The 25,780-nt window shown below is 48.3% G+C and overlaps 1 protein-coding gene across 3 annotated transcripts in view; it reads right to left on the bottom strand.

Moving 5' to 3' along the window:
- Positions 1-25,780, bottom strand: part of LOC110503785 (schwannomin-interacting protein 1) — a 320,215-nt gene that overhangs the window by 26,941 nt on the left and 267,494 nt on the right. Inside the window, exon 1 of one of the 3 annotated variants that reach the window (XM_036961848.2) lies at positions 13,547-14,002. The exons of the other annotated variants lie outside the window; for them this stretch is intronic. Within the exon in view, the coding sequence (XP_036817743.1) occupies positions 13,547-13,576 (30 nt within the window). The 5' untranslated portion in view covers positions 13,577-14,002. Of the gene's footprint in view, positions 1-13,546; positions 14,003-25,780 lie in introns of those variants that run through there. 3 annotated transcript variants of the gene reach the window in all.

Below are 25,780 nucleotides of genomic sequence, written 5' to 3'. Positions count from 1 at the left end.
GAGTCCCAGGACAGTGAGCAGGATGTCCAGTAAAACATCATGTAGTGTCATAGTATGAAGGTGGAGGAAAAGCAGCAGCTCTGAAACTTCAACAGGTGAAGTTAAACCTAAAAACTGTCACTCTGGTTAAATACAAAACATACTGCACACACAGACCTCCACATGGAGGGGACGTACAGTCATACATACTCACTCACACACACACAGACCTCCACATGGAGGGGACGTACAGTCATACATACTCACTCACACACACACAGACCTCCACATGGAGGGGACGTACAGTCATACATACTCACTCTCACACACACACACACACTCACACACACACACACACACAGACCTCCACATGGAGGGGACGTACAGTCATACATACTCACTCACACACACACACACACACACACACACACACACACACACACACACACAGACCTCCACATGGAGGGGACGTACAGTCATACATACTCACTCACACACACACATACACACACTCACACACACACACACACACACACAGACCTCCACATGGAGCGGACGTACAGTCATAAATACTCACTCACACACACACACACACACACACTCACACACACACACACAGACCTCCACATGGAGGGGACGTACAGTCATACATACTCACTCTCACACACACACACACACACACACACACTCACACACACACACACACACACACACAAACACACACACACACACACACACACACACACACACACACACACACACACACACACACACACACACACACACACACGCACACACACACACACACACACACTCTCTCTCTCTCTCAAACGCACAGTCACATGCACACAAACCCACTCCCAGTGGTGCTGAGGGCTGTATGTTGGTAAACACTGAACCCTTCAGAACCCTCCACATCATGAACTGATGATGCCCAGGCTCTGTGACCCATTAGTGAAGCTGACCTCATCGCTGACTCAGCGGGGGCGGGAGGTAAAGGGGGAGGGAGGAACAGGGGGGGAGGTAGAGGGGGAGGGAGGTAAAGGGGAAGGGAAGTTGACGGGGAGGGAGGGACTGGAAGGTAGAGGGGGAGGGAGGGACTGGAAGGTAGAGGGGGAGGGAGGTAGAGGGGGAGGGAGGTAGAGGGGGAGGTAGTTAGAAGGACAGGGAGGGACAGGGAGGGACAGGGAGGTAGAGGGGGAGGGAGGGACTGGAAGGTCGAGGGGGAGGGAGGTAGAGGGGGAGGGGGGGACTGGAAGGTAGAGGGGGAGGGAGGGACAGGGAGGTAGAGGGGGAGGGAGGTAGAGGGGGAGGGAGGGACAGGGAGGTAGAGGGGGAGGGAGGGACTGGAAGGTAGAGGGGGAGGGAGGGGGAGGGAGGTAGAGGGGGAGGGAGGTAGAGGGGGAGGGAGGGACAGGGAGGTAGAGGGGGAGGGAGGGACTGGAAGGTAGAGGGACAGGGAGGTAGAGGGGGAGGGAGGGACAGGGAGGTAGAGAGGGAGGGAGGTAGAGAGGGAGGGAGGGACAGGGAGGTAGAGGGGGAGAGAGGGAGGGACAGGGAGGTAGAGGGGGAGGGAGGTAGAGGGGGAGGAAGGGACAGGGAGGTAGGGGGAGTGTGGTAGAGGGGGCTGGAGGGAGGTAGAGGGGGAGGGAGGGGGAGGGAGGTTGAGCGATAGGGAGGGACAGGGAGGTAGAGGGGGAGGGTGGGGGAGGGAGGTTGAGGGGGAGGGAGGGACAGGGAGGTAGAGGGGGAGGGAGGTACAGTGGGCTGGAGGGGGAGGGAGGTTGAGGGGGAGGGAGGGACAGGGAGGTAGAGGGTGAGGAAGATGAGGGTAACACGGGGACGATCGTGACTAGAAATGATAAACACACAGATTAAACCCTCATTACATCAGTCTCAGCTCAAGGTCACAGCATTGTCTCTCTCTCCTCCTGAACAGCATAGACAGAGCAGCACAATGAGCAGAAGAAGACATCCAATAACATAGACACATCTAGTGAATGGCTGACAACCCACAGTGACACCAGGCCAGGTCATCCTCTAAAAGTGACTAATTCTGCAGTTGACAATGACTCAATTGTGAGGTCAGCTGAGCTAGAGGAAGAGAGAGAAAGAGAGAGAGACAGAGTGAAAGAGAAGTTCATTGTTCCAGTAGAATAGAGGGGACTGTGGGAGAGAAGACTCCTGGCACCTCCAATAGGCCTGGGATCCAAGTTCACAGCCATTGAGGAGACGGGCAAAGTGTGTGAGTATGAGACTTTATTGCCCCACATTAGAATTCACATTTCTAAGAGAATTTAAAGTTTGACCACAACAAGAAAGACTTATTTTGGGATGAGGGAGAAAAGAACGCTGCTGTCATACCAACCCAGTGCATTTCTCCATGGCAATGGCCCGTGTTCCAAACAAATTGGGGTGGAAAAAGGAGCAGGGGCCCAGTGGGAAGTCTGTTAACAAACATCCCCACACACACGGGGGGGTGTGTGTCTCTTGTGTATGAGTGTGTGAGACAGAGTAACTGCAGCACTCCCTTTCTAGTCTGAGACACAGGTATCTTCCCCATCATAGACTATCTGCGATCTGTCAGTATAGTGAGATGCAGTAGTGTTATCTCATCATCATTACTAATTCATCAGCCGTCAGCCCACACAGTGGAACACACGGATAACGTTTCATATGAGCAACTGCTCTACAGTAAACTACACACACACACACACACACACACACACACACACACACACACACACACACACACACACACACACACACACACACACACACACACACACACACACACACACACACACACACACTGAGATGATCTAAATCGATCAAAGAGCCCCCCCCACACACACACACACACACAGCTCTGCTACCCAGGGAGCTGGCCCGGTAGATTGGGTAACTGGAGCTCCAGGGCCCTTGGCTCAGGTCGTGAGGCCCAGGACGGCACACTGACGCTGGGGTGATACATCTCCCCATCACCCCTGCCCTGGAGCTACTGCTGGGAGAAATATGGTCTCACAGCTGGCCTAATCCACCCAGCTCACTGGGGCGTTTCACACACACATACACAGGCACACACGCACACAAGCACGCACGGATTAGCGCTAGCTGCTTCTGTTAGATAATTAAGGCTAAGGGAGTTATACTTATCATTGAGTATCCGTGTGTGCGTGTGTATGTGTGTTTGTGTGTGTGAATGGGGTATGGTGATGCAGTAGCTCCATTCCCCTATTACTGCCTTGACTTGACAGATATGTAATCGATGACACTTATTAGCTAATCGTGGGTCAAACAGTAACATAATTGGTTATCTGCAGGTCAGCCTGTGACCCTATTGGCTAATGGTCCCCGACATTGTAAAGGAACTTCCTCCTTCTCAGTGAGATAATTGCAGTAGAAAACCAGACATCAAGACACAGCAGGGGAGCACAACAATCGTCCCAGACAAAACACCACAGGACACATGCTGCTATCGCCCTCCTCCCCCTCTCCAAAACACAACAGCAGTCAAAACAGAAGGAGATGAAAGAAAGTGAAGAAGAAAGGCTGACCCCTCCTCCTGACCCCTCTGACAACAAGAGCTTAGTCACCACCACCAACCAATCAGAGACGGACACAAGAGAAGAGACAACCAGTCCCTGTCCCCTCTGTCTCTAACCCGTCCCCTCTCTCCTTCCTTCCTCTCCTCTGTCCTCTTCCCACCTTCTCTCATCTACCCCCCCCCCCCCCCTCTCACCAGTGTGTGTGTGATGGGGCTAGTGAGAGGGGCGCTGGCGGTTGCCTGGTAACCAGTCTAATTGAGGGGTCTCTAGAGAGTTAGTGTTATCCGAGCTGGAGTCCCCTGTTCTGTTCCAGACTGCCTTCTCTCTCTATTCTATCTTTCTATTCTTTATTGTCTGTTATCCTCCATGATTCTACTCATGTGCATGCATGGCTTTTTCAAGTTTTATGTGTGTTTGTCCCAAATCAACATGATAATTCAATAAAAACGCAAAAAAATAAAGTGCAAGATGCAGCAGTTACAGATTTCTACAGTTCAACAATGATTACTATCAACCAGAACACTTGGTGAACCTCAGTGAAGTCCTCCCTCATCAGCGTTCTGCCCTGTTGGATTCAAGATGTAATGAGGCTTGTAGATTATTCCAAACATGGAGGGCGTTAAAACTAAAGGCTGATGTACCTCGGTTGGTAGAGACACGAGGGAACTCAACAGTTAACCAACCCTGTGAGCCTGTTTGGTGCGTGGTATTTTCATACTTCAGTAGAAAAGTGAGATTTGTTGGATAAAGCTTGTGCAGCAGAGTTTGGTAAACAAAAAGGGAGAAATCTACATGAATTTATAGAGGTCCAGCCAACCTGCTGATAAAGGATGCAGTGATGAGTATTAGACCTGTGTGAAGTGCGATACGGTAGACTGCATCTCAGGGTTTTAGAGTAGTGGCTGCTGCATTCTGATAAATGGTGTCACTTGTACAACCTGCTTCCCGTTGTTGGATAGACAGTATCTCTCCTTTCCATCCCTCCTTCTTTCTGTCTCACCATTAGTCCTCTTGATATATAGTACCTCTCTTTCTCTCTCTCTCTCTGTCTCTCTCTCTCTCTCTCTCTCTTTCTCTCTCTCGCTCTCTCTCTATATCTCTCTCTCTCTCTCTCTCTCTCTCTCTCTCTCTCTCTATGTCTCTCTCACTCTCTCTCTGTCTCTCTCTCTATGTCTCTCTCTCTCTCTATGTCTCTCTCTCTCTCTCTCTCTCTCTGTCTCTCTATGTCTCTCTCTCTATGTCTCTCTCTCTCTCTCTCTCTCTCTCGCTCTCTCTCTCTCTATGTCTCTCTCTATGTCTCTCTCTCTATGTCTCTCTCTCTCTGTCTCTCTCTCTCTGTCTCTCTCTCTCTCTCGCTCTCTCTCTCTCTATGTCTCTCTCTCTATGTCTCTCTCACTCTCTCTCTGTCTCTCTCTCTGTCTCTCTCTCTCTCTTTCTCTGTCTCTCTCTCTCTCTGTCTCTCTCTCTATGTCTCTCTCTCTCTCTCTCTCGCTCTGTCTCTCTCTCTATGTCTCTCTCTCTCTCTCTCTCTCAATTCAATTCAATTCAATTCAAGGGCTTTATTGGCATGGGAAACATGTGTTAACATTGCCAAAGCAAGTGAGTTAGATAATATATAAAGTGAATATATAAAGTGAAATAAACAATACAAATTAACAGTAAACATTACACATACAGAAGTTTCAAAACAATAAAGACATTACAAATGTCAAATTATATATATACAGTGCCTTGCGAAAGTATTCGGCCCCCTTGAACTTTGCGACCTTTTGCCACATTTCAGGCTTCAAACATAAAGATATAAAACTGTATTTTTTTTGTGAAGAATCAACAACAAGTGGGACACAATCATGAAGTGGAACGACATTTATTGGATATTTCAAAAATTTTTAACAAATCAAAAACTGAAAAATTGGGCGTGCAAAATTATTCAGCCCCCTTAAGTTAATACTTTGTAGCGCCACCTTTTGCTGCGATTACAGCTGTAAGTCGCTTGGGGTATGTCTCTATCAGTTTTGCACATTGAGAGACTGACATTTTTTCCCATTCCTCCTTGCAAAACAGCTCGAGCTCAGTGAGGTTGGATGGAGAGCATTTGTGAACAGTAGTTTTCAGTTCTTTCCACAGATTCTCGATTGGATTCAGGTCTGGACATTGACTTGGCCATTCTAACACCTGGATATGTTTATTTTTGAACCATTCCATTGTAGATTTTGCTTTATGTTTTGGATCATTGTCTTGTTGGAAGACAAATCTCCGTCCCAGTCTCAGGTCTTTTGCAGACTCCATCAGGTTTTCTTCCAGAATGGTCCTGTATTTGGCTCCATCCATCTTCCCATCAATTTTAACCAGAAAAGCAGGCCCAAACCATGATGCTGCCACCACCATGTTTGACAGTGGGGATGGTGTGTTCAGGGTGATGAGCTATGTTGCTTTTACGCCAAACATAACGTTTTGCATTGTTGCCAAAAAGTTCAATTTTGGTTTCATCTGACCAGAGCACCTTCTTCCACTTGTTTGGTGTGTCTCCCAGGTGGCTTGTGGCAAACTTTGAACGACACTTTTTATGGATATCTTTAAGAAATGTCTTTCTTCTTGCCACTCTTCCATAAAGGCCAGATTTGTGCAATATACGACTGATTGTTGTCCTATGGACAGAGTCTCCCACCTCTCCCACCACATCCAGAGTGATCATGGGCCTCTTGGCTGCATCTCTGATCAGTCTTCTCCTTGTATGAGCTGAAAGTTTAGAGGGACGGCCAGGTCTTGGTAGATTTGCAGTGGTCTGATACTCCTTCCATTTCAATATTATTGCTTGCACAGTGCTCCTTGGGATGTTTAAAGCTTGGGAAATCTTTTTGTATCCAAATCCGGCTTTAAACTTCTTCACAACAGTATCTCGGACCTGCCTGGTGTGTTCCTTGTTCTTCATGATGCTCTCTGCGCTTTTGACGGACCTCTGAGACTATCACAGTGCAGGTGCATTTATACGGAGACTTGATTACACACAGGTGGATTGTATTTATCATAATTAGTCATTTAGGTCAACATTGGATCATTCAGAGATCCTCACTGAACTTCTGGAGATATCTGAAGATATCTGGAGATATCTGAAATATCCAATAAATGTCGTTCCACTTCATGATTGTGTCCCACTTGTTGTTGATTCTTCACAAAAAAATACAGTTTATATCTTTATGTTTGAAGCCTGAAATGTGGCAAAAGGTCGCAAAGTTCAAGGGAGCCGAATACTTTCGCAAGGCACTGTATACAGTGTTTTAACAATGTACAAATGGTAAAGGACACAAGATAACTCTCTCTCTATGTCTCTCTCGCTCTCTCTCTCTCCCTCTCTCTGTCTCTCTCTCTCTGTCTCTCTCTCTATGTCTCTCTCCCTCTCGCTCTGTCTCTCTCTCTCTGTCTCTCTCTGTCTCTCTCTCTCTCTCTGTCTCTCTCTCTCTATGTCTCTCTGTCTCTTTCTCTCTCTCTCTGTCTCTCTCTCTGTCTCTCTCTCTGTCTCTCTCTCTCTCTCTCTATGTCTCTCTCTCTATGTCTCTCTGTCTCTCTCTCTCTGTCTCTCTCTCTGTCTCTCTCTCTCTGTCTCTCTCTCTCTCTCTCTCTCTCTATGTCTCTCTCTCTCTCTCTCTCTCTCTCTCTCTATGTCTCTCTATGTCTCTCGCTGTCTCTCTCTCTGTCTCTCTGTCTCTCTCTCTATGTCTCTCTCTGTCTCTCTTTATGTCTCTCTCTCTATGTCTCTCTCTGTCTCTCTCTATGTCTCTCTCTGTCTCTCTCTATGTCTCTCTCTCTTTATGTCTGTTCTGTATCTCTCGTTATTTCTGTTTTTATCATTTTTTAATCGTGTGCCACTCTCTCTCTCTCTCTCTCTCTCTCTCTCTCTCACTCTCTCTCTCTCTCTCTCGCGCTCTCTCTGTCTGTCTGTCTGTCTGTCTGTCTCTCTCTGTCTCTGTTTGTCGTCTCTCTCTCGCTCTATGCGTATTCCTCTTCTGTTTCTTTTTCCTATTTTTCTTTGATCTGTTTTCCCTCTGCAGTCCCTCTGTCTTCTCTGGTCTCTGTTCCCCCTCTTCACCCCTCCATTTCCTAAACTATCTTTTATCTCCAAATAAACATGGCATACTTACTGAAGACATTATACGCCACACACACGCCTGCACACACGCACGCAAACACACACACACACACTCGCACACACACGCACACACGTGCACACACGCACGGGCGTACACACACACACACCGCTGTGATATGAGCCACATGGGGGATTAACAATGCATAACAGATAAATATGCCATGTTTGAAGCAGTGCGTCTGTTCACTGCTCTGAGAGAAACCCCATAATCACTGATCTGGAATCAGCTTACTCTTCCCCAATCCTTCTCCCAAACATTAGAAGGTAGCAGACTAAACTGACTGTGGATCAGCTCTTAGCTCAGTGTGTAATGTCACGTAACGATCAATAGAGCAGATCAGAGCAGCTGCGGAGATGCCTTCACTGGCCAGTATGGTTTCTTACCCTAACAGGGACAGTCAGAGGAGAGGCCCACACACACACAGCTCTTCGCCTATACCCTGTACTCCTCTCTACTCCTTCCTCTCGACTCCTTCCTCTCTACTTCCTCTCTACTCCTTCCCCTCTACTCCTTCCTCTCCACTTCCTCTCTACTCCTTCCTCTCTACTTCCTCTCTACTCCTTCCTCTCTACACCTTCCTCTCTACTTCCTCTCTACTCCTTCCCCTCTACTCCTTCCTCTCCACTTCCTCTCTACTCCTTCCTCTCTACTTCCTCTCTACTCCTTCCTCTCTACTTCCTCTCTACACCTTCCTCTCTACTTCCTCTCTACTCCTTCCCCTCTACTTCCTCTCTACTCCTTCCTCTCTACTTCCTCTCTACTCCTTCCCCTCTACTCCTTCCTCTCCACTTCCTCTCTACTCCTTCTTCTCTACTCCTTCCTCTCTACTTCCTCTCTACTACTTCCTCTCTACTTCCTCTCTACTCCTTCCTCTACTTCCTCTCTACTCCTTCCTCTCTACTTCCTCTCTACTCCTTCCTCTCTACTCCTTCCTCTCCACTTCCTCTCTACTTCCTCTCTACTCCTTCCTCTCTACTCCTTCCTCTCCACTTCCTCTCTACTCCTTCCTCTCTACTTCCTCTCTACTTCCTCTCTACTTCCTCTCTACTCCTTCCTCTCTACTCCTTCCTCTCCACTTCCTCTCTACTCCTTCCTCTCTACTTCCTCTCTACTCCTTCCTCTCTACTTCCTCTCTACTTCCTCTCTACACCTTCCTCTCTACTACTTCTTCTCTACTTCCTCTCTACTCCTTCCTCTACTTCCTCTCTACTCCTTCTTCTCTACTTCCTCTCTACTCCTTCCTCTCCACTTCCTCTCTACTCCTTCCTCTCTACTTCCTCTCTACTCCTTCCTCTCTACTTCCTCTCTACTCCTTCCTCTCTACTTCCTCTCTACACCTTCCTCTCTACTTCCTCTCTACTCCTTCCCCTCTACTCCTTCCTCTACTTCCTCTCTACTCCTTCCTCTCTACTTCCTCTCTACTCCTTCCCCTCTACTCCTTCCTCTCCACTTCCTCTCTACTCCTTCCTCTCTACTTCTTCTCTACTCCTTCCTCTCTACTTCCTCTCTACTTCCTATCTACACTTCCTCTCTACTCCTTCCTCTCTACTTCCTCTCTACTCCTTCCTCTCTACTTCCTCTCTACACCTTCCTCTCTACTTCCTCTCTACTCCTTCCCCTCTACTCCTTCCTCTACTTCCTCTCTACTCCTTCCTCTCTACTTCCTCTCTACTCCTTCCCCTCTACTCCTTCCTCTCCACTTCCTCTCTACTCCTTCCTCTCTACTTCTTCTCTACTCCTTCCTCTCTACTTCCTCTCTACTTCCTCTCTACACCTTCCTCTCTACTACTTCCTCTCTACTTCCTCTCTACTCCTTCCTCTACTTCCTCTCTACTCCTTCCTCTCTACTTCCTCTCTACTCCTTCCTCTCTACTCCTTCCTCTCCACTTCCTCTCTACTTCCTCTCTACTCCTTCCTCTCTACTCCTTCCTCTCCACTTCCTCTCTACTCCTTCCTCTCTACTTCCTCTCTACTCCTTCCTCTCTACTTCCTCTCTACGTCCTCTCTACTCCTTCCTCTCTACTCCTTCCTCTCCACTTCCTCTCTACTCCTTCCTCTCTACTTCCTCTCTACTCCTTCCTCTCTACTTCCTCTCTACTTCCTCTCTACACCTTCCTCTCTACTACTTCTTCTCTACTTCCTCTCTACTCCTTCCTCTACTTCCTCTCTACTCCTTCCTCTCTACTTCCTCTCTACTCCTTCCTCTCCACTTCCTCTCTACTCCTTCCTCTCTACTTCCTCTCTACTCCTTCCTCTCTACTCCTTCCTCTCCACTTCCTCTCTACTCCTTCCTCTCTACTTCCTCTCTACTCCTTCCTCTCCACTTCCTCTCTACTCCTTCCTCTCTACTTCCTCACTAGTCCTTCCTCTCTACTTCCTCTCTACTCCTTCCGCTCTACTTCCTCTCTACTCCTTCTTCTCTAATTCCTCTCTACTCCTTCCTCTATACTTTCTCTCTACTCCTTCCTTTCTACTCCTTCCCCTCTACTCCTTCCTCTCTTCCTCCTTCCTCTCTACTTCCTCTCTACTCCTTCCTCTCTTCCTCCTTCCTCTCCACTTCCTCTCTACACCTTCCTCTCTTCCTCTCTACTCCTTCCTCTACTCCTTCCTCTCTACTCCTTCCTCTATACTTCCTCTCTACTCCTTCCTCTCTACTCCTTCCCCTCTACTCCTTCCTCTCTTCCTCCTTCCTCTCCACTTCCTCTCTACTCCTTCCTCTCTTCCTCCTTCCTCTCTACTCCTTCCTCTATACTTCCTCTCTACTCCTTCCTCTCTACTCCTTCCCCTCTACTCCTTCCTCTCTTCCTCCTTCCTCTCTACTTCCTCTCTACTCCTTCCTCTCTTCCTCCTTCCACTCCACTTCCTCTCTAATCCTTCCTCTCTTCCTCCTTCCTCTCTACTCCTTCCTCTCTACTTCCTCTCTACTCCTTCCTCTCTTCCTCCTTCTTCTCTACTCCTTCCCCTCTTCCTCCTTCCTCTCCACTTCCTCTCTACTCCTTCCTCTCTTACTCCTTCCTCTCTACTTCCTCTCTACTCCTTCCTCTCTATTTCCTCTCTTCCTCCTTCCTCTCCACTTCCTCTCTTCCACCTCCTTCTCCCCCTCTACTCCTCCTGTTTTACCTCCTTCTCCCCCTCTACTCCTCCCGTTCCACCTCCTTCTCCCCCTCTACTCCTCCTGTTCCACCTCCTTCTCCCCCTCTCCCCCTCCTGTTTCACCTCCTTCTCCCCCTCTACTCCTCCTGTTACACCTCCTTCTCCCCCTCTACCCCTCCTGTTCCACCTCCTTCTCCCCCTCTACCCCTCCTGTTCCACCTCCTTCTCCCCCTCTACTCCTCCTGTTTTACCTCCTTCTCCCCCTCTACTCCTCCCGTTCCACCTCCTTCTCCCCCTCTACTCCTCCTGTTCCACCTCCTTCTCCCCCTCTCCCCCTCCTGTTTCACCTCCTTCTCCCCCTCTACTCCTCCTGTTACACCTCCTTCTCCCCCTCTACCCCTCCTGTTCCACCTCCTTCTCCCCCTCTACCCCTCCTGTTCCACCTCCTTCTCCCCCTCTACTCCTCCTGTTTCACCTCCTTCTCCCCCTCTACTCCTCCTGTTCCACCTCCTTCTCCCCCTCTCCCCCTCCTGTTCCACCTCCTTCATTGCTGCACCCCTCTCCCCTCCTCCATCATCTCCATTTTATTTTTCCATCTACGTACTTCTCTTTCGTCCTCCTCCTCTCCCTGCATTACAGTCATATTGTCTATATTCTCGGTGAGTACGAGGGGAGTAAAGCTCTGATGTACTGTACTACTTCAACACTCCACTCGTCATCATTCCTCCCATTCCTCATTAAGTAAAGTGGGACACTTCTGTCGCAGTCTAGAGATGCCGTTTCCAATCCACCCGCCCACGCACTCTCTCACATCACACACACTTTTACATTTACTGGCTGTTGTGCGCTACAGTGTGCAATAAACACATTGCATCTCAAGAATATACTCAATAAAACATGATAATATACATAAACCCTTAAATATGTTATGCACACACACACACACACACACACACACACACACACACACACACACACAGAAAGAGAGAGACAGAAACAGCTCACCCTTCCCAGACATCTATTGATCAGGCTCAGCCCAGGGGAAGGGGGGAGGAGGAGGGACATTATTCCCTGAAGTCAAATGTGCGCTTAGCAACCGCCTTAGTCATCTGATTCCCAGACCCATCCCATAATACAAACACCAAACCCACTGGGATGTGCCTGACAGCCATGAAACACAAACCCCTGCAAGATACGACAACCACTAATGACAGTCAGTCAGTATTACATGATGGAAACCTATGGGAATACACACATGCATACCAGTCCTACTGCAGTATCTCAGCCCCTGTTGCTCCACAACAGCTAACATAACACATCCTCTACTCTACTAACTCTGTCTAGCCTCAGCACATTTATTAAAATGGAACCTTTATTTAACTAGGCAAGTCATTTAAAAACAATTTCTTATTTGCAAAGACGGCCTACCGCGGCCAAACCCGGCCAACGCTGGGTCAATTGTGCGCCGCCCTATGGTTGTGAGACAGCCTGGAATCGAATCAGGGTCTGTAATGATGCCTCTAGCACTGAGATGCAGTGCTTTAGGAGCCCTAGTTGAGAGCGCTAGCCCCAGCACTAGTCCCAGCTAGTCTCAGCACTAGTCCCATCTAGCCCCAGCACTAGTCCCAGCTAGTCTCAGCACTAGTCCCAGCTAGTCTCAGCACTAGTCCCAGCTAGCCTCAGTACTAGTCCCAGCTAGCCTCAGCACTAGTCCCAGCTAGTCTCAGCACTAGTCCCAGCTAGTCTCAGCACTAGTCCCAGCTAGCCCCAGCACTAGTCCCAGCTAGTCTCAGCACTAGTCCCAGCTAGCCTCAGTACTAGTCCCAGCTAGCCCCAGCACTAGTCCCAGCTAGTCTCAGCACTAGTCCCAGCTAGTCTCAGCACTAGTCCCAGCTAGTCTCAGCACTAGTCCCAGCTAGCCTCAGCACTAGTCCCAGCTAGTCTCAGCACTAGTCCCAGCTAGTCTCAGCACTAGTCCCAGCTAGCCTCAGCACTAGTCCCAGCTAGTCTCAGCACTAGTCCCAGCTAGCCTCAGCACTAGTCCCAGCTAGCCTCAGCACTAGTCCCAGCTAGTCTCAGCACTAGTCCCAGCTAGCCTCAGTACTAGTCCCAGCTAGCCTCAGCACTAGTCCCAGCTAGTCTCAGCACTAGTCCCAGCTAGTCTCAGCACTAGTCCCAGCTAGCCCCAGCACTAGTCCCAGCTAGTCTCAGCACTAGTCCCAGCTAGCCTCAGTACTAGTCCCAGCTAGCCTCAGCACTCGTCCCAGCTAGCCTCAGCACTAGTCCTAGCTAGTCTCAGCACTAGTCCCAGCTAGCCTCAGCACTAGTTCCAGCTAGTCTCAGCACTAGTCCCAGCTAGTCTCAGCACTAGTCCCAGCTATTCTCAACACTAGTCCCAGCTAGCCTCAGCACTAGTCCCAGCTAGTCTCAGCACTAGTCCCAGCTAGTCTCAGCACTAGTCCCAGCTAGTCTCAGCACTAGTCCCAGCTAGTCTCAGCACTAGTCCCAGCTAGCCTCAGCACTAGTCCCAGCTAGTCTCAGCACTAGTCCCAGCTAGTCTCAGCACTAGTCCCAGCTAGTCTCAGCACTAGTCCCAGCTAGCCTCAGAACTAGTCCCAGCTAGTCTCAGCACTAGTCCCAGCTAGTCTCAGCACTAGTCCCAGCTAGTCTCAGCCCTAGTCCCAGCTAGTCTCAGCACTAGTCCCAGCTAGTCTCAGCATTAGTCCCAGCTAGTCTCAGCACTAGTCCCAGCTAGTATCAGTCAGTGTCCTGTCTTACCTGGTGAGAACAGTTTTCCTGGTGAACCATTCTTCACAGCATCCTAGACAGGCGCGGGCTTGCTGCGCCTCGGTAATGACAACGTGAGTGGGAGTGGGTTCCCAAAGCTGCTGCGGTTTTCCGACTGAGACACAGGGGGAGGAGAGGGGGAAGAGATCCAGCCCCAAAACGGAAAGAGAGACCAGAGAGAGAGAGAGACTGACTGTATGTCTGCGTTCTGGTGTCACTCTCTACTGATCCTGCTGCTACTGATATGGCTGCTCCTCTCCTCTGTAGTGTCCTCTCTTTCTTTTTCCCTCTGTTGCTCTGTCAGGGTCTGATCACTTATTTTCCAAAAGAGAGGGAGGGGGAGAGAACTCAAAAAGGGAGGGGAGTGAGAAAGAGGAGGAGAAACAGAAAGGGAGAGTGAATTCCGTGGCCGTCTCTCTCCCTGCCGGAACGGGGAAGGGGCAGACTGACTCATCACAGACACAGTCAGCCAATGGGGTGATAGAACAGGGTGGGGGAGACAGGGGGCGGGGTGAGGGATCAGAGGGGGAGGTGACCTTCCGCTGGTCTACAGAGCTAGAGCACCGAGGTGGAAACGCCCCACAGAGAGAGAGAGAGAGAGAGAGAGAGAGAGAGAGAGAACAAAAGGGGGAGGAGGGGGAGACAGAAAAAGAAAGGGGGATGAGAGAGGGGAGGAAGAGAAGTGACTCCCATACCAAACACCCTTTCATCTCAATCCCTAAATCTTCTCTAAGTGTTGAGACACTATCTTAATGGTTGCAATTTGAAGAGAACTATCTTAACTATAAGCAGTCCTTTTGGTGAGTTACAGGGGTATTTTCCATACTCTGCTGAGTAATCCACTCGCTATACTTTTATCTATGACCTAATTACAGTATTTGGGGAGTATAAAAAGTCTGCAGGGCGTCTTTACAAACTAAAAACTGTTTGAATGTATGACTAATGCCAAGAAGCACATATTCATATTCATAGGTTTTCACAACTTGTGAACAGTTGACTATTTTCTCAGCGTTGGTGTGTATGAGTATGACAGAATGTGTGTGTCTGTTTGTGCGTAGCTCCTTTCCTCTCTGTCCGTCCTCCCTCGTCTGTGTCCCCCTGTGGTACAGGATTATAATCTGTCTGGAACAGATGGCCTCTCTATAATCCACCAGCAGGGAAGGCCGCCCAGGATGAACTCTTCTCGCTCTACCGTTCCCTCTATCCCTCCGTCTCTTTGTGTTTCTCTGTCTCTCTGTCCCCGACAAGTCAATGGCATGCATGTGACAACACTCTCACCGAATAAACATGCCCGCTATGCCACAGGGATTTCAGAGTATTCCACAAATATTCTAGATCAAAGTATATTGTTTGGTATTGGTTGTCCATGATGAAACAATAGCTTGGCTACTGTGTAGAAGGACAGAACGCTCTCTCCATCCATCAATATCTCTCTCCCACTGATCTCTCTCTCTCTCTCCCTCCTCTCACCCTCCTCTCCCCGGTCAGAGATAGACAGATGTCTCTCAGACTGTATGCCCTCACTGGAACAGTGTATGTGATTGAGAGATCGCTGATCTCTGTCCGTTATTGATCTCTGTTGTGCAACGGTGGCGTTTATCGATAAGCCCAGTCCAGGGTTTAATGACCTGGAAGTAGATCGATGTTGTTCCCGGTCTGATCCGAGTGGCCAGGCTCTGGATCGTTGACTCTGGTCTGGAAGGGTCAACAGGGTTAACAGTGGCCCTCTGGGCTTATGGTAGAAAGTCCAATAAGACAGAGTAGAGAGGAACCCTACACACTACAGGTGTATTAGGACGGATCCAGTGTTTCAGTAGTATTAACCATCACACTGTCTTTTACAACTTCAAAAGGCTCCCTGCTCCCTTTCTGGAATATCAATACCACACTAATAAAACACAGTAGGAATATAAATCCTAAACACACACACACACACGCGCACGGACAGACACACGCTCCCTGAGCTATGTTTTGACATGAGAGGATCCAGCCCCCACCTCTCTCCGCTCCATCACCATGGTAGCAGACACTTCCTGCTGACCTTCTGTTGGTTGTCAAGGTTTTGTAAATCTGAATCAAGGGCAAGGTGGACACACAAAGCACATCCACGCGCATATGAGACTGTTAACTCACACATGCACACACACATATATGTGCGGACATACGCACCCACGCACGTGCCCACACACACACACACACACACACACACACACACACACACACACACACAGGACAAATATCCAAAGATCTGATTATCTACTATACCTATTGGCAGCAGATTACGGCCCAACCCATCCAAAACCAACAGGGAGTAGCCTAGATAGAGGTTATAATCTAGAGATTATAATCTGTAGATTCTGACTCAAACTGCTACAGAATTTCCATGTGGCTTTTCAGACCTGGCCACAAGAGAAGTCATTTAGAATATGTGAATATCATCATATTGTGCACTGTAAGGTATGTGTGTTAGAGTGAGTTTAAATCTCTTTGAGAGTGTGTGTACATATGTGTGTGTGTGTGTGTGTGTGTGTGTGTGTGTGTGTGTGTGTGTGTGTGTGTGTGTGTGTGTGTTTGCTGTCCCTGAGGGTGTGACACAGATACACACATTCAAGCGGAAATAAGAAATACCTACAATCTGATCTGACCTGATCGATGGCCCCATGACATAAAACTGAGGATCAGATGAGAGGACAGAGACAGTTGGCTCTGATCCCAGGTCAGTCAGTAGGGTAACATAATGGAGGGCATATCTAATTCATTTATTGAACGAAGTTTCCTCTCTCTCTCTGTTTATCTCCTTCTGCATCTTCTTGCCCTCCCTCCCTCCCTCCCTCCCTCCCTCCCTCCCTCCCTCCCTCCCTCCCTCCCTCCCTCCCTCCCTCCCTCCCTCCCTCCCTCCCTACACCCCACCCAGTCTCCCGACCTCCCTCCCCCACCCTCCCTCCCTACAACCCACCCAGTCACCCTCCCTCCCTCCCCCCACCCCACCCTCCCCTCCCTCCCACCCCCTCTCCCCCAGTCTCCCTCCCTCCGTCCTTCCTCACAGCTGGATGAGAGGAGCACAGATGCTTTTAGAGCTGACATTTTCTGTCAGTGTAAAAACACTGAATATTTAACCAGTGGGTCTCAGCAGGAGGAGAGGAGCCTGACTGAGACCCCCTCAGTAATGAGCTCTCTCTCTCTCTCCCTCGCTCCCTCTGTCTCTGATCATGTAGCTTCAGGTAGAGCCTGGCTAGGACTACAGAGGAGAGATCATTGATCTCAATGTCTATGTCTCTGGAAGAGACCCTCTATACATAAAGGTGGCACAATGGGACATAAAATAGAGGATTGTCCATCTGACAAAATAATATCATTTTTTCCCCCTCATTAGCAGTTGTGGGTTCGTTATGTTGTTGGAAGTGGGCTACAGATAAATAATCAAAGTTATTTATATAGCCCTTCTTACATCAGCCGATATCTCAAAGTGCTGTACAGAAACCCAGCCTAAAACCCCAAACCGCGACCTGAAAACCGATAAGTGGTCGAGTGGTCGAGGAGAGTTTCAATTCGTTAGTAGGTGAATGAAGGAGGCTGCTCACCTCCTTGATTACTTACTTCGACAGAGGATGCCTCTCGCAGCAGGAGGCACAGAAGTGTTTTAGAATCCGCCACACCCTCTTTGAATCAGCTGTTGTTTTCTCAAAGGAGAAAAGGATGCACAGGTTTAAAAACCAGAAACTGGTTAGTGTTTTATCTGTAAAATGCCTGCCACAACTAGCAACACTTGTTTTAGCACTTTACACGTTTATTTTGGGATTCCACTCCTGTAAATGTAATTTGCCTGATGACGCGAATGGAGAGGGAGTCTCGTTTCATACAAGCGCGTTTCCACGTTTCCTCTCCTCCCTTACTCGACTACCTTTGACCTTCAAAATAAGGCAAGGAAAGGACGGAGGAGATAGCAAAACCAATTGAGAAACTCCCAGTGTCCCTGTAAACTCCCTGTTAAGTTATGTTATGGGGAGTAAGAGTCAGAGGGGTCAGTCTGTATAGCCTGGGTGTATAGTCAATCTGTATAACCTAGATGTATAGTCAGTCTGTATAGCCTAGGTGTATAGTCAGTCTGTATAACCTAGGTGTAAAGTCAGTCTGTATAGCCTAGGTGTATAGTCAGTTTGTATAACCTAGGAATATAGTCAGTCTGTATAGCCTGGGTGTATAGTCAATCTGTATAACCTAGGTGTATAGTCAGTCTGTATAGCCTGGGTGTATTGTCAGTCTGTATAGCCTGGGTGTATTGTCAGTCTGTATAGCCTGACTATATAGTCAGTCTGTATAACCTAGGTGTATAGTCAGTCTGTATAGCCTAGGTGTATTGTCAATCTGTATAACCTATGTGTATAGTCAGTCTGTATAGCCTGGGTGTATTGTCAGTCTGTATAGCCTGGGTGTATCGTCAGTCTGTATAGCCTGGGTGTATAGTCAATCTGTATAACCGAGGTGTATAGTCAATCTGTATAGACTGGGTGTATTGTCAGTCTGTATAGACTGGGTGTATTGTCAGTCTACTCTGTACAGCCTAGGTGTATAGTCAATCTGTATAACCTGGGTGTATAGTCAGTCTGTATAGACTGGGTGCCAGTCTGTCAGAATGTCTCTTTCTGGTCAACAGGCTGTATAGTCATGCTGAGGATGTGTCAGGGCTACAGCTCTGTGTGTTCAGTGTGGCAGTGACAGATGATGTTCTCCACATGACCTGGCTACCAGCCTCATTCACATGCTGTCACACACAGGGAAGGAGAGGACGAAAGAACAGACACAGTCACAGACAGAGCGAGAGAGAGGGAGAGAGAGAGCTCAATTTTCGGCATGTAATACCATTGAAAGCCGTTACAAATAACCATCCCACAATAGGGAAGTGGGAGCTTAAAGGTTCATGGTCCCCCAGACTACCCACCACAATTAACCCTGTAACCACGGAGAATGAATGCGTCAAAAATAGACATTCATCCATAATGTGTCAAATTTGGAAGGAAAAATATGAGATCTTGTTGAGAGACAGAAAGAGATAGAAAACATCTAATGAGTTTGTGCTTAAGAAAAGGACACTCTCTCTTTAAAGAGTTGCCCTGCGTTAGCAATGCATTCTGGCAGGGATAGAGTCTGTGTGTGTGTCTGCTCTGAACAGGACTTTTATTTTTAGCCTGGTATAAACAGACCCAGTTGGGAGGCCCTGTCTAGTGCCCGGTCCTCAGCCCACCTCAGCTCAAGCACACACACACACACACACACACACACACACACACACACACAACCACACCAATTCACCAGTGTTGCCGCGCCCCGCCCATGGAGGAGGGAGGGACGGAAAGAGAGGGGGGGGGGGTGAGAGCGGAGAGAGAGAGAACAAACACACACAAACCACTGTGCCTGACTGCCCTTTATTCTAGTGGTATACCCACTGACAGCAAGGTGATGGATGACTGTTTCAACTCTGTCTTTGAGCTAAAACCATGCTGCCATTCTCTCCTTCTGCTTTGCTCTTTCTTTTCCCATGCTATAAAGGTAAAGGTACAGGGCCTTGCTCTTTCTTTTCCCATGCTATAAAGCTACAGGGTCTTGCTCTTTTCCTCTCATATTTTGTGATGTTAATCTATGGTCCCTCCCTCTCTTGTTCAAGCAATAAAACAGTACTCTCTCTCCCTCTCTCTGTTTCTCTCTCTCTCTGGTCTGCCGTGACTGTGCAGAACGCTGAGTGACAGACACAGAGCAATAACCCAGCTCTTAACGGCAACATAAATCCCCATTTCCTCTGCACCATGCTCTGCAACTCTCAGCCCCTCCGCCCTTTCATCACACCAGCCCACGTTTTCTTAGGGGGGAGAGGGGAGGGCAGGGGAGGCAGGGTAGGCAGAGAAAATGGTCTCCTGCTGTATTCAGCTTGTTCTGAGAACAGGGGGACGTAATGTCCTCTGACAGCTTGAGGAAAAAGACAATTAGCCGGGAACAGGACTGGGAGAAAGGGGGAGACAGGGAGGGGGAGAGAACCAGGTGGAAAACAGTATGGAACTGGAGGAAATTGGGAGTCGGGGGAAAGGGTATTTGGCCAGAGGGCGAGCATACAGTAGGGTGGATGATCTAGGTACAATACATTGGGTCAAGGGTAGGTGTGAGGTTAGCTCAGTGACTCACCGTGACTTAATCAGAGGAAGGGTGTGTGTGTGTGTGTGTGTGTGTGTGTGTGTGTGTGTGTGTGTATGAGAGACACTGATGGAATGCGTAGCCCTGGTCTCCCTCCACACCGACCTGGACCCCGCACTGCAGCTGGCTCGCCTTGATGACATCACACCTAACTGCTTATCCCAGGCTATCTAGGCTATGTGGCGTACACTGAACTGATACCCAGGGAGATAGATTGAATGTAGAAGGGAGGGAAGAGCAGTCAAGCTGTGTGTGTGTGTGTGTGTGTGTGTGTGTGTGTGTGTGTGTGTGTGTGTGTGTGTGTGTGTGTGTGTGTGTGTGTGTGTGTGTGTGTGTGTGTTTGTTAGCATGTCATTACTAAGTGGGGTCATCGAGACCGTCACTGATAGAACTGCACGTTAACATCTACTGAGAGCGGATGTGAATGTGTTTCCTGTGACAGTCCTGTCTGGCTGCTTACACCAGAGCCAAACCTGATGACCTTGCAACGTATTTGTTTCCCTGTGTTGTACAGTACGTGTGTGTGAACAGTATTCTGCTCGCTCTCTATATATTGTATCAATGAAAGTTTGTAAATGTCAGGGCCAGGTGTGTGTGTGACGCAGAGATGGTGGTTGTGATTAGAGGTCGACCGATTAATCGAAATGGCCGATTAATTAGGGCCGATTTCAAGTTTTCATAACAATCGGAAATCTGTATTTTTGGGCGCCGATTTCCAATTATTTACAAAAAAAATGTATTTACATTTTTTACACCTTTATTTAACTAGGCAAGTCAGTTAAGAACACATTCTTATTTTCAATGACTGCCTAGGAACTGTGGGTTAACTGCCTTGTTCAGGGGCAGAACGACAGATTTTCACCTTGTCAGCTCAGGGGTTCCAATCTTGCAACCGCACAGTTAACTAGTCCAACGCTCTAACCATTGCACTCCACGAGTAGCCTGCCTGTTACGCGAATGCAGTAGAAGCCAAGGTAAATTGCTAGCTAGCATTAAACTTATCTTATAAAAAACAATCAATCATAATCACTAGTTATAACTACTAATCCAGTTTAGCAGGCAATATTAACCAGGTGAAATTGTGTCATTTCTCTTGCGTTCATTGCACGCAGAGTCAGGGTATATGCAACAGTTTGGGCTGCCTGGCTTATTGCGAACTAATTTGCCAGAACTTTACGTAATTATGACATAACATTGAAGGTTGTGCAATGTAACAAGAATATTTAGACTTAGGGATGCCACCCGTTAGATAAAATACAGAATGGTTCCGTATTTCACTGAAATAATAAACATTTTGTTTTCGAAATGATCGTTTCTGGATTCGATCATATTAATGACCAAAGGCTCGTATTTCTGTGTGTTATTATGTTATAATTAAGTCTGATTTGATAGAGCGGTCTGACTGAGCAGCAGCAGGCCCGTAATCATTCATTCAAACAGCACTTTCGTGCGTTTTGCCTCGGCTTTTGTGGAGCGATGGGTAACGCTGCTTCGAGTGTGGCTGTTGTCGATGTGTTCCTGGTTCGAGCCCAGGTAGGGGCGAGGAGGGGGACGGAAGCTATACTGTTACACTGGCCATACTATAGTGCCTAGAAGAACATCCAATAGTCAAAGGTATATGAAATACAAATGGTATCGAGAGAAATAGTCCTATAAATACTATATTAACTACAACCTAAAACCTCTTACCTTGGAATATTGAAGTTTCATGTTAAAAGGAACCACCAACTTTCATATGTTCTCATGTTCTGAGCAAGGAACTTAAACTTTAGCTTTTTTACATGGCACACATTTTTACATGGCACACATATTTTACATGGCACACATTTTTACATGGCACACATATTTTACATGGCACATATTTTACATGGCACACATTTTTACATGGCACATATTACTTTCTTCTCCAACACTTTGTTTTTGCATTATTTAAACCAAATTGAACATGTTTCATTATTTATTTGAGGCTAAATTGATGTTGATGTTTTATATTAAGTTAAAATAAGTGTTAAGGGTTCCTAAAACATGCCCACACAACATCAATGACCGTACAGGGTCCTGACCAAACCACACGAGCTGAACTTATACAGGGCTGACCACACACGGTTAGAGAGCCAACGGCATTAGCACCAGACAAACCAAGTCACTGGGACGCAGTCTAACTCCCTGTTGTAGCTGCCAGGTGGTTTAGTCCTCAAGCACATTTCCTCCACAACAAGACAACACTGCTCCAGGCCAACAGCTAAATCAGACCCCCCGCTGAACAGAACAAACCTCTGATTATGTCCAATGCAAAGTCACGACCGCCAGACAGAGAGGACAGAGCAGAGAGGACAGAGCAGAGAGGACAGAGCAGAGAGGACAGAGCAGAGAGGACAGAGCAGAGAGGACAGAGACAAGAGGACAGAGCCTGCCTGACTGACTATATTACCACAGAGTTACAATGTTGCCGGATTGTCACAAAGTATTGGTTCAAACTGGATCTTAGTCAGGTCAAACTCTCTCAGGTGGAAACATGGCATGAAAGAGTAGTCATTAGCACAGGAAACTAAGTATGATGACAGGGGTGGTTTCTGAGTAAGACAGAGAGAGAGAGAGAGAGAGAGAGAGAGAGAGAGAGAGAGAACAGCGAGTATCAGGTAGTAATAAGGCATGATGGCTGGGATCACCCCCCCCCCCCCCTCTTCTCTCCTCCTCCAAGACACACCTGCTCTTTGTTAGACGCCACATAGCAGACAGTGGTGGAGAATCTAAAACACCCCTCCGGCTACTGAAAGGCACGTGGTCTTCCTCTGTGCTGGGTCTATGGTGAAACACACAGGCTCTTCGTTCTCTCTGTGTTTGTACTGTGGACCGCTGGACTGTATCATCACTGAAGTGGGTCTATGAAAGAGTAAAACCTGCAGTCCTCTACATGTTCTATGTACAATAACACATTAAAGTAACTGACAGTATCATTTGTCAAAAAGGATAAGCACAATAAAGTGTGCAAAACGATCTAAACTTCAAGTTACAATCCAAAGTACAACGTTTATACTAAGGTGACCACCCCTGATATGAGAGGAGTGGACTTTTACCTGGGTGTACTGCCCAACTTGCTGTGTGGAATCCAAGGTTAAGCTGCAAACTATTCCACTAATTAAAAAAACGATCTTCCCAGCCGCTGGCGATCGCTCACAGGAAAATTGGAGAAAAGCCAGAACCTTGAAGCAGTAACAGAAACGTGTGTAGAGCGACAGCAGGAGAGAGAAAACAGTCCGACTTTGAAGCCTGGACAGCACGGTCTGCCCACAGCGCGAGTGTGTGAGAGCTGTGTAGGAGGCCTGGCGTGCTGGAGCGGGTACTGACACACACAGGCGGGTTAGGGAGAGTCCCAGACGCTTGGGGGCTGAACCAGACACCGGAGCCCCAGCACCTGGCCATGGCCCTGCCCACCTCTAACCCCCCTTGCCCTCCCCTGGTCTGAATCTTTCCCTCCCTTTCCCTCCCTCCTAGCCTATCCACTCCCACCTCTTAACCCTGTCACCAAACACCTCCACCCAACCCCCAGACACTCTGTGCTGCTCTCTACCCAACCCCCATGTACTCTCTGCTGCCCTCCACCCAACCCCATCCACTCTCTGCTGCCCTCCACCCAACCCCATTCACCCTCTGCTGCCCTCCACCCAACCCCAACCACTCTCTGCTGCCCTCCACCCAAACCCATCCACTCTCTGCTGCCCTCCACCCAACCCCATCCACTCTCTGCTGCCCTCTACCCAACCCCCATATACTCTCTGCTGCCCTCCACCCAACCCCATCCACTCTCTGCTGCCCTCTACCCAACCCTAATCCACTCTCTGGTGCTCTCTACCCAACCCTAATCCACTCTCTGCTGCCCTTTACCCAACCCTAATCCACTCTCTGCTGCTCTCTACCCAATCCCAATCCACTCTCTGCTGCCCTCCACCCAACCCCATCCACTCTCTGCTGCCCTCTACCCAACCCTAATCCACTCTCTGCTGCTCTCTACCCAATCCCAATCCACTCTCTGCTGCCCTCTACCCAACCCTAATCCACTCTCATGCTGCTCTCTACCCAATCCCAATCCACTCTCTGCTGCCCTCTACCCAATCCCCATCCACTCTCTGCTGCCCTCTACCCAACCCTAATCCACTCTCTGCTGCCCTCCACCCAATCCCCATCCACTCTCTGCTGCCCTCTACCCAACCCTAATCCACTCTCTGCTGCTCTCTAACCAATCCCAATCTACTCTCTGCTGCCCTCTACCCAACCCCCATCCATTCTCTGCTGCCCTCTACCCAATCCCATCCACTCTCTGCTGCTCTCTACCCAATCCCATCCACTCTCTACTGCCCTATCTCTCTACCACTTAATCTCTCTCTCTCTCTCTCTCTCCCCAACTTCCATTCTTTCTTTTCCCCCTCTCTATCTTTCCCTCTACTCTATCATCATTCCCCAGTGTTTTGCTTGTGGTTCTATATATCCTCTATGAGTGCCTGCACTAGAAACTTCTCTTACCCTACAATCTTCTCCCCCCGCCTCTCTCTCTCTCAACGTGGCACAGGGCTGACTGCAGTCTGAGGGTAGTGGTTAGTACTGGAGCGCTCAGGGCAGAGTTCAGACACAGAACAACAACCACATAATCACAGAGTCCAAACAGAGAGAGAGAGATAGGGAGAGGCCGAGAGAAAAAAAGAGAAGGAGAGATTGAGAGAAGGCAAGCCCTTCAAATCTCTCACTTCCACGGCTCTATTTTCCACCTCTCTCTCTTCCCTTGCTTTAACACACTATCTCTGTTACATACTTCTGTTTCCTCAGCCATGTGAGCTTATCTAGGACAGCTTGTTCCACTCTTCCTCTGTTGATTCAGGCTTTGTCTCTGCTGCGTGCTTGTAGATAGCGACAGCTTGAGGAAAACGTTGTTCCATTACTTTAGTCAGCCACAGAGCTGATCTAACAGGGTCAATGGTAAATGCTGATATTTTTATCCCTCCTCTGATCCGGTGATAAAACCTGACAGAGAAACACAGTGATGCCACCTGCCCTGCCAGAAACGTGTGTCTCAGTGCATGTGGGTAGATGTGGGTGGTGTGTGGTCAAGTCAATGTGCAATGTTTTTTGATCTCATCGGGAAGCATTAGCCAGTGTGCCTTTTCATTTCTTTGCCGTGTGGTGATATGCTACGGATGTGAGTCCTGTGAGATATGTTGCTGCACATGCAGAGGTACAATCAGACAGAAACGTGTGTTCGCATGTTGAACAGTCGCTGAGTGTTTTTCTCTATGTGCTAGCCTTGTGCTGATGCTTGCAATACATGCTGAGGGATTTAGCTCAAAGGCACATTCTGTTGAAAATATGTACAAGTATGATTGTGTGTGTGTGTGTGTCACACAAAACTGAAGTTGGAACACATGCTGAGCCATGTTGCACTGAATACATTATGTGTGTGTGCGTGCAGACTTGCATATCTGGTGTATGTGTGTGTACCACAGGAGGTTGGTGGCTCGTGGTAATGGCTGGAGCGAAATAGTGGAATGGTATCAAACACATGGTTTGTTCCAGACATTATTATGAGCCGTCCTCCCCTCAGCAGCCTCCTCTGGTGTGTATGTTTATATACATGTAGCTTCAGGCCGAGCTCCTCCCTCCCTATCTCCCTGCTCTTCCACTGGTATGTGAGTGATGGGAGGGGCGCTGCATGTCACAACATAGCTTCACTACTGAGCACACCGTCTACCCACAGCTGACTGGATCTGTGCTCGTGTGTCTGAATAAATGTATATATTTTCTCAGACATGAGTGTCCTATAGGCCTTTACAAATGTGAATGCAGTACTAAACATATGTGTGCATTAAAGTACCTTTCCTATGAGGTAAATGATTTCACAGCCTCTGAAGCACACAGGTCTTCACTGACTCTTTAACCTCGGCCCTTATGAAGGATAACATTGTTGTTTTGGTTTGGGTGGAGAGGACCGCCACGTGCCACCACACCTTACCCCTCACCTCAAATTCTTTCCCCTTTCTATTTCCTAACCAA

Source organism: Oncorhynchus mykiss, chromosome 24, assembly GCF_057628025.1.
Source record: "Oncorhynchus mykiss isolate SJ-2025 chromosome 24, ASM5762802v1, whole genome shotgun sequence".
NCBI classification, from domain to species: domain Eukaryota; kingdom Metazoa; phylum Chordata; class Actinopteri; order Salmoniformes; family Salmonidae; genus Oncorhynchus; species Oncorhynchus mykiss.
Note: the sequence above shows the minus strand (reverse complement) of the source record. Positions and strands in the feature narration are given on the sequence as shown.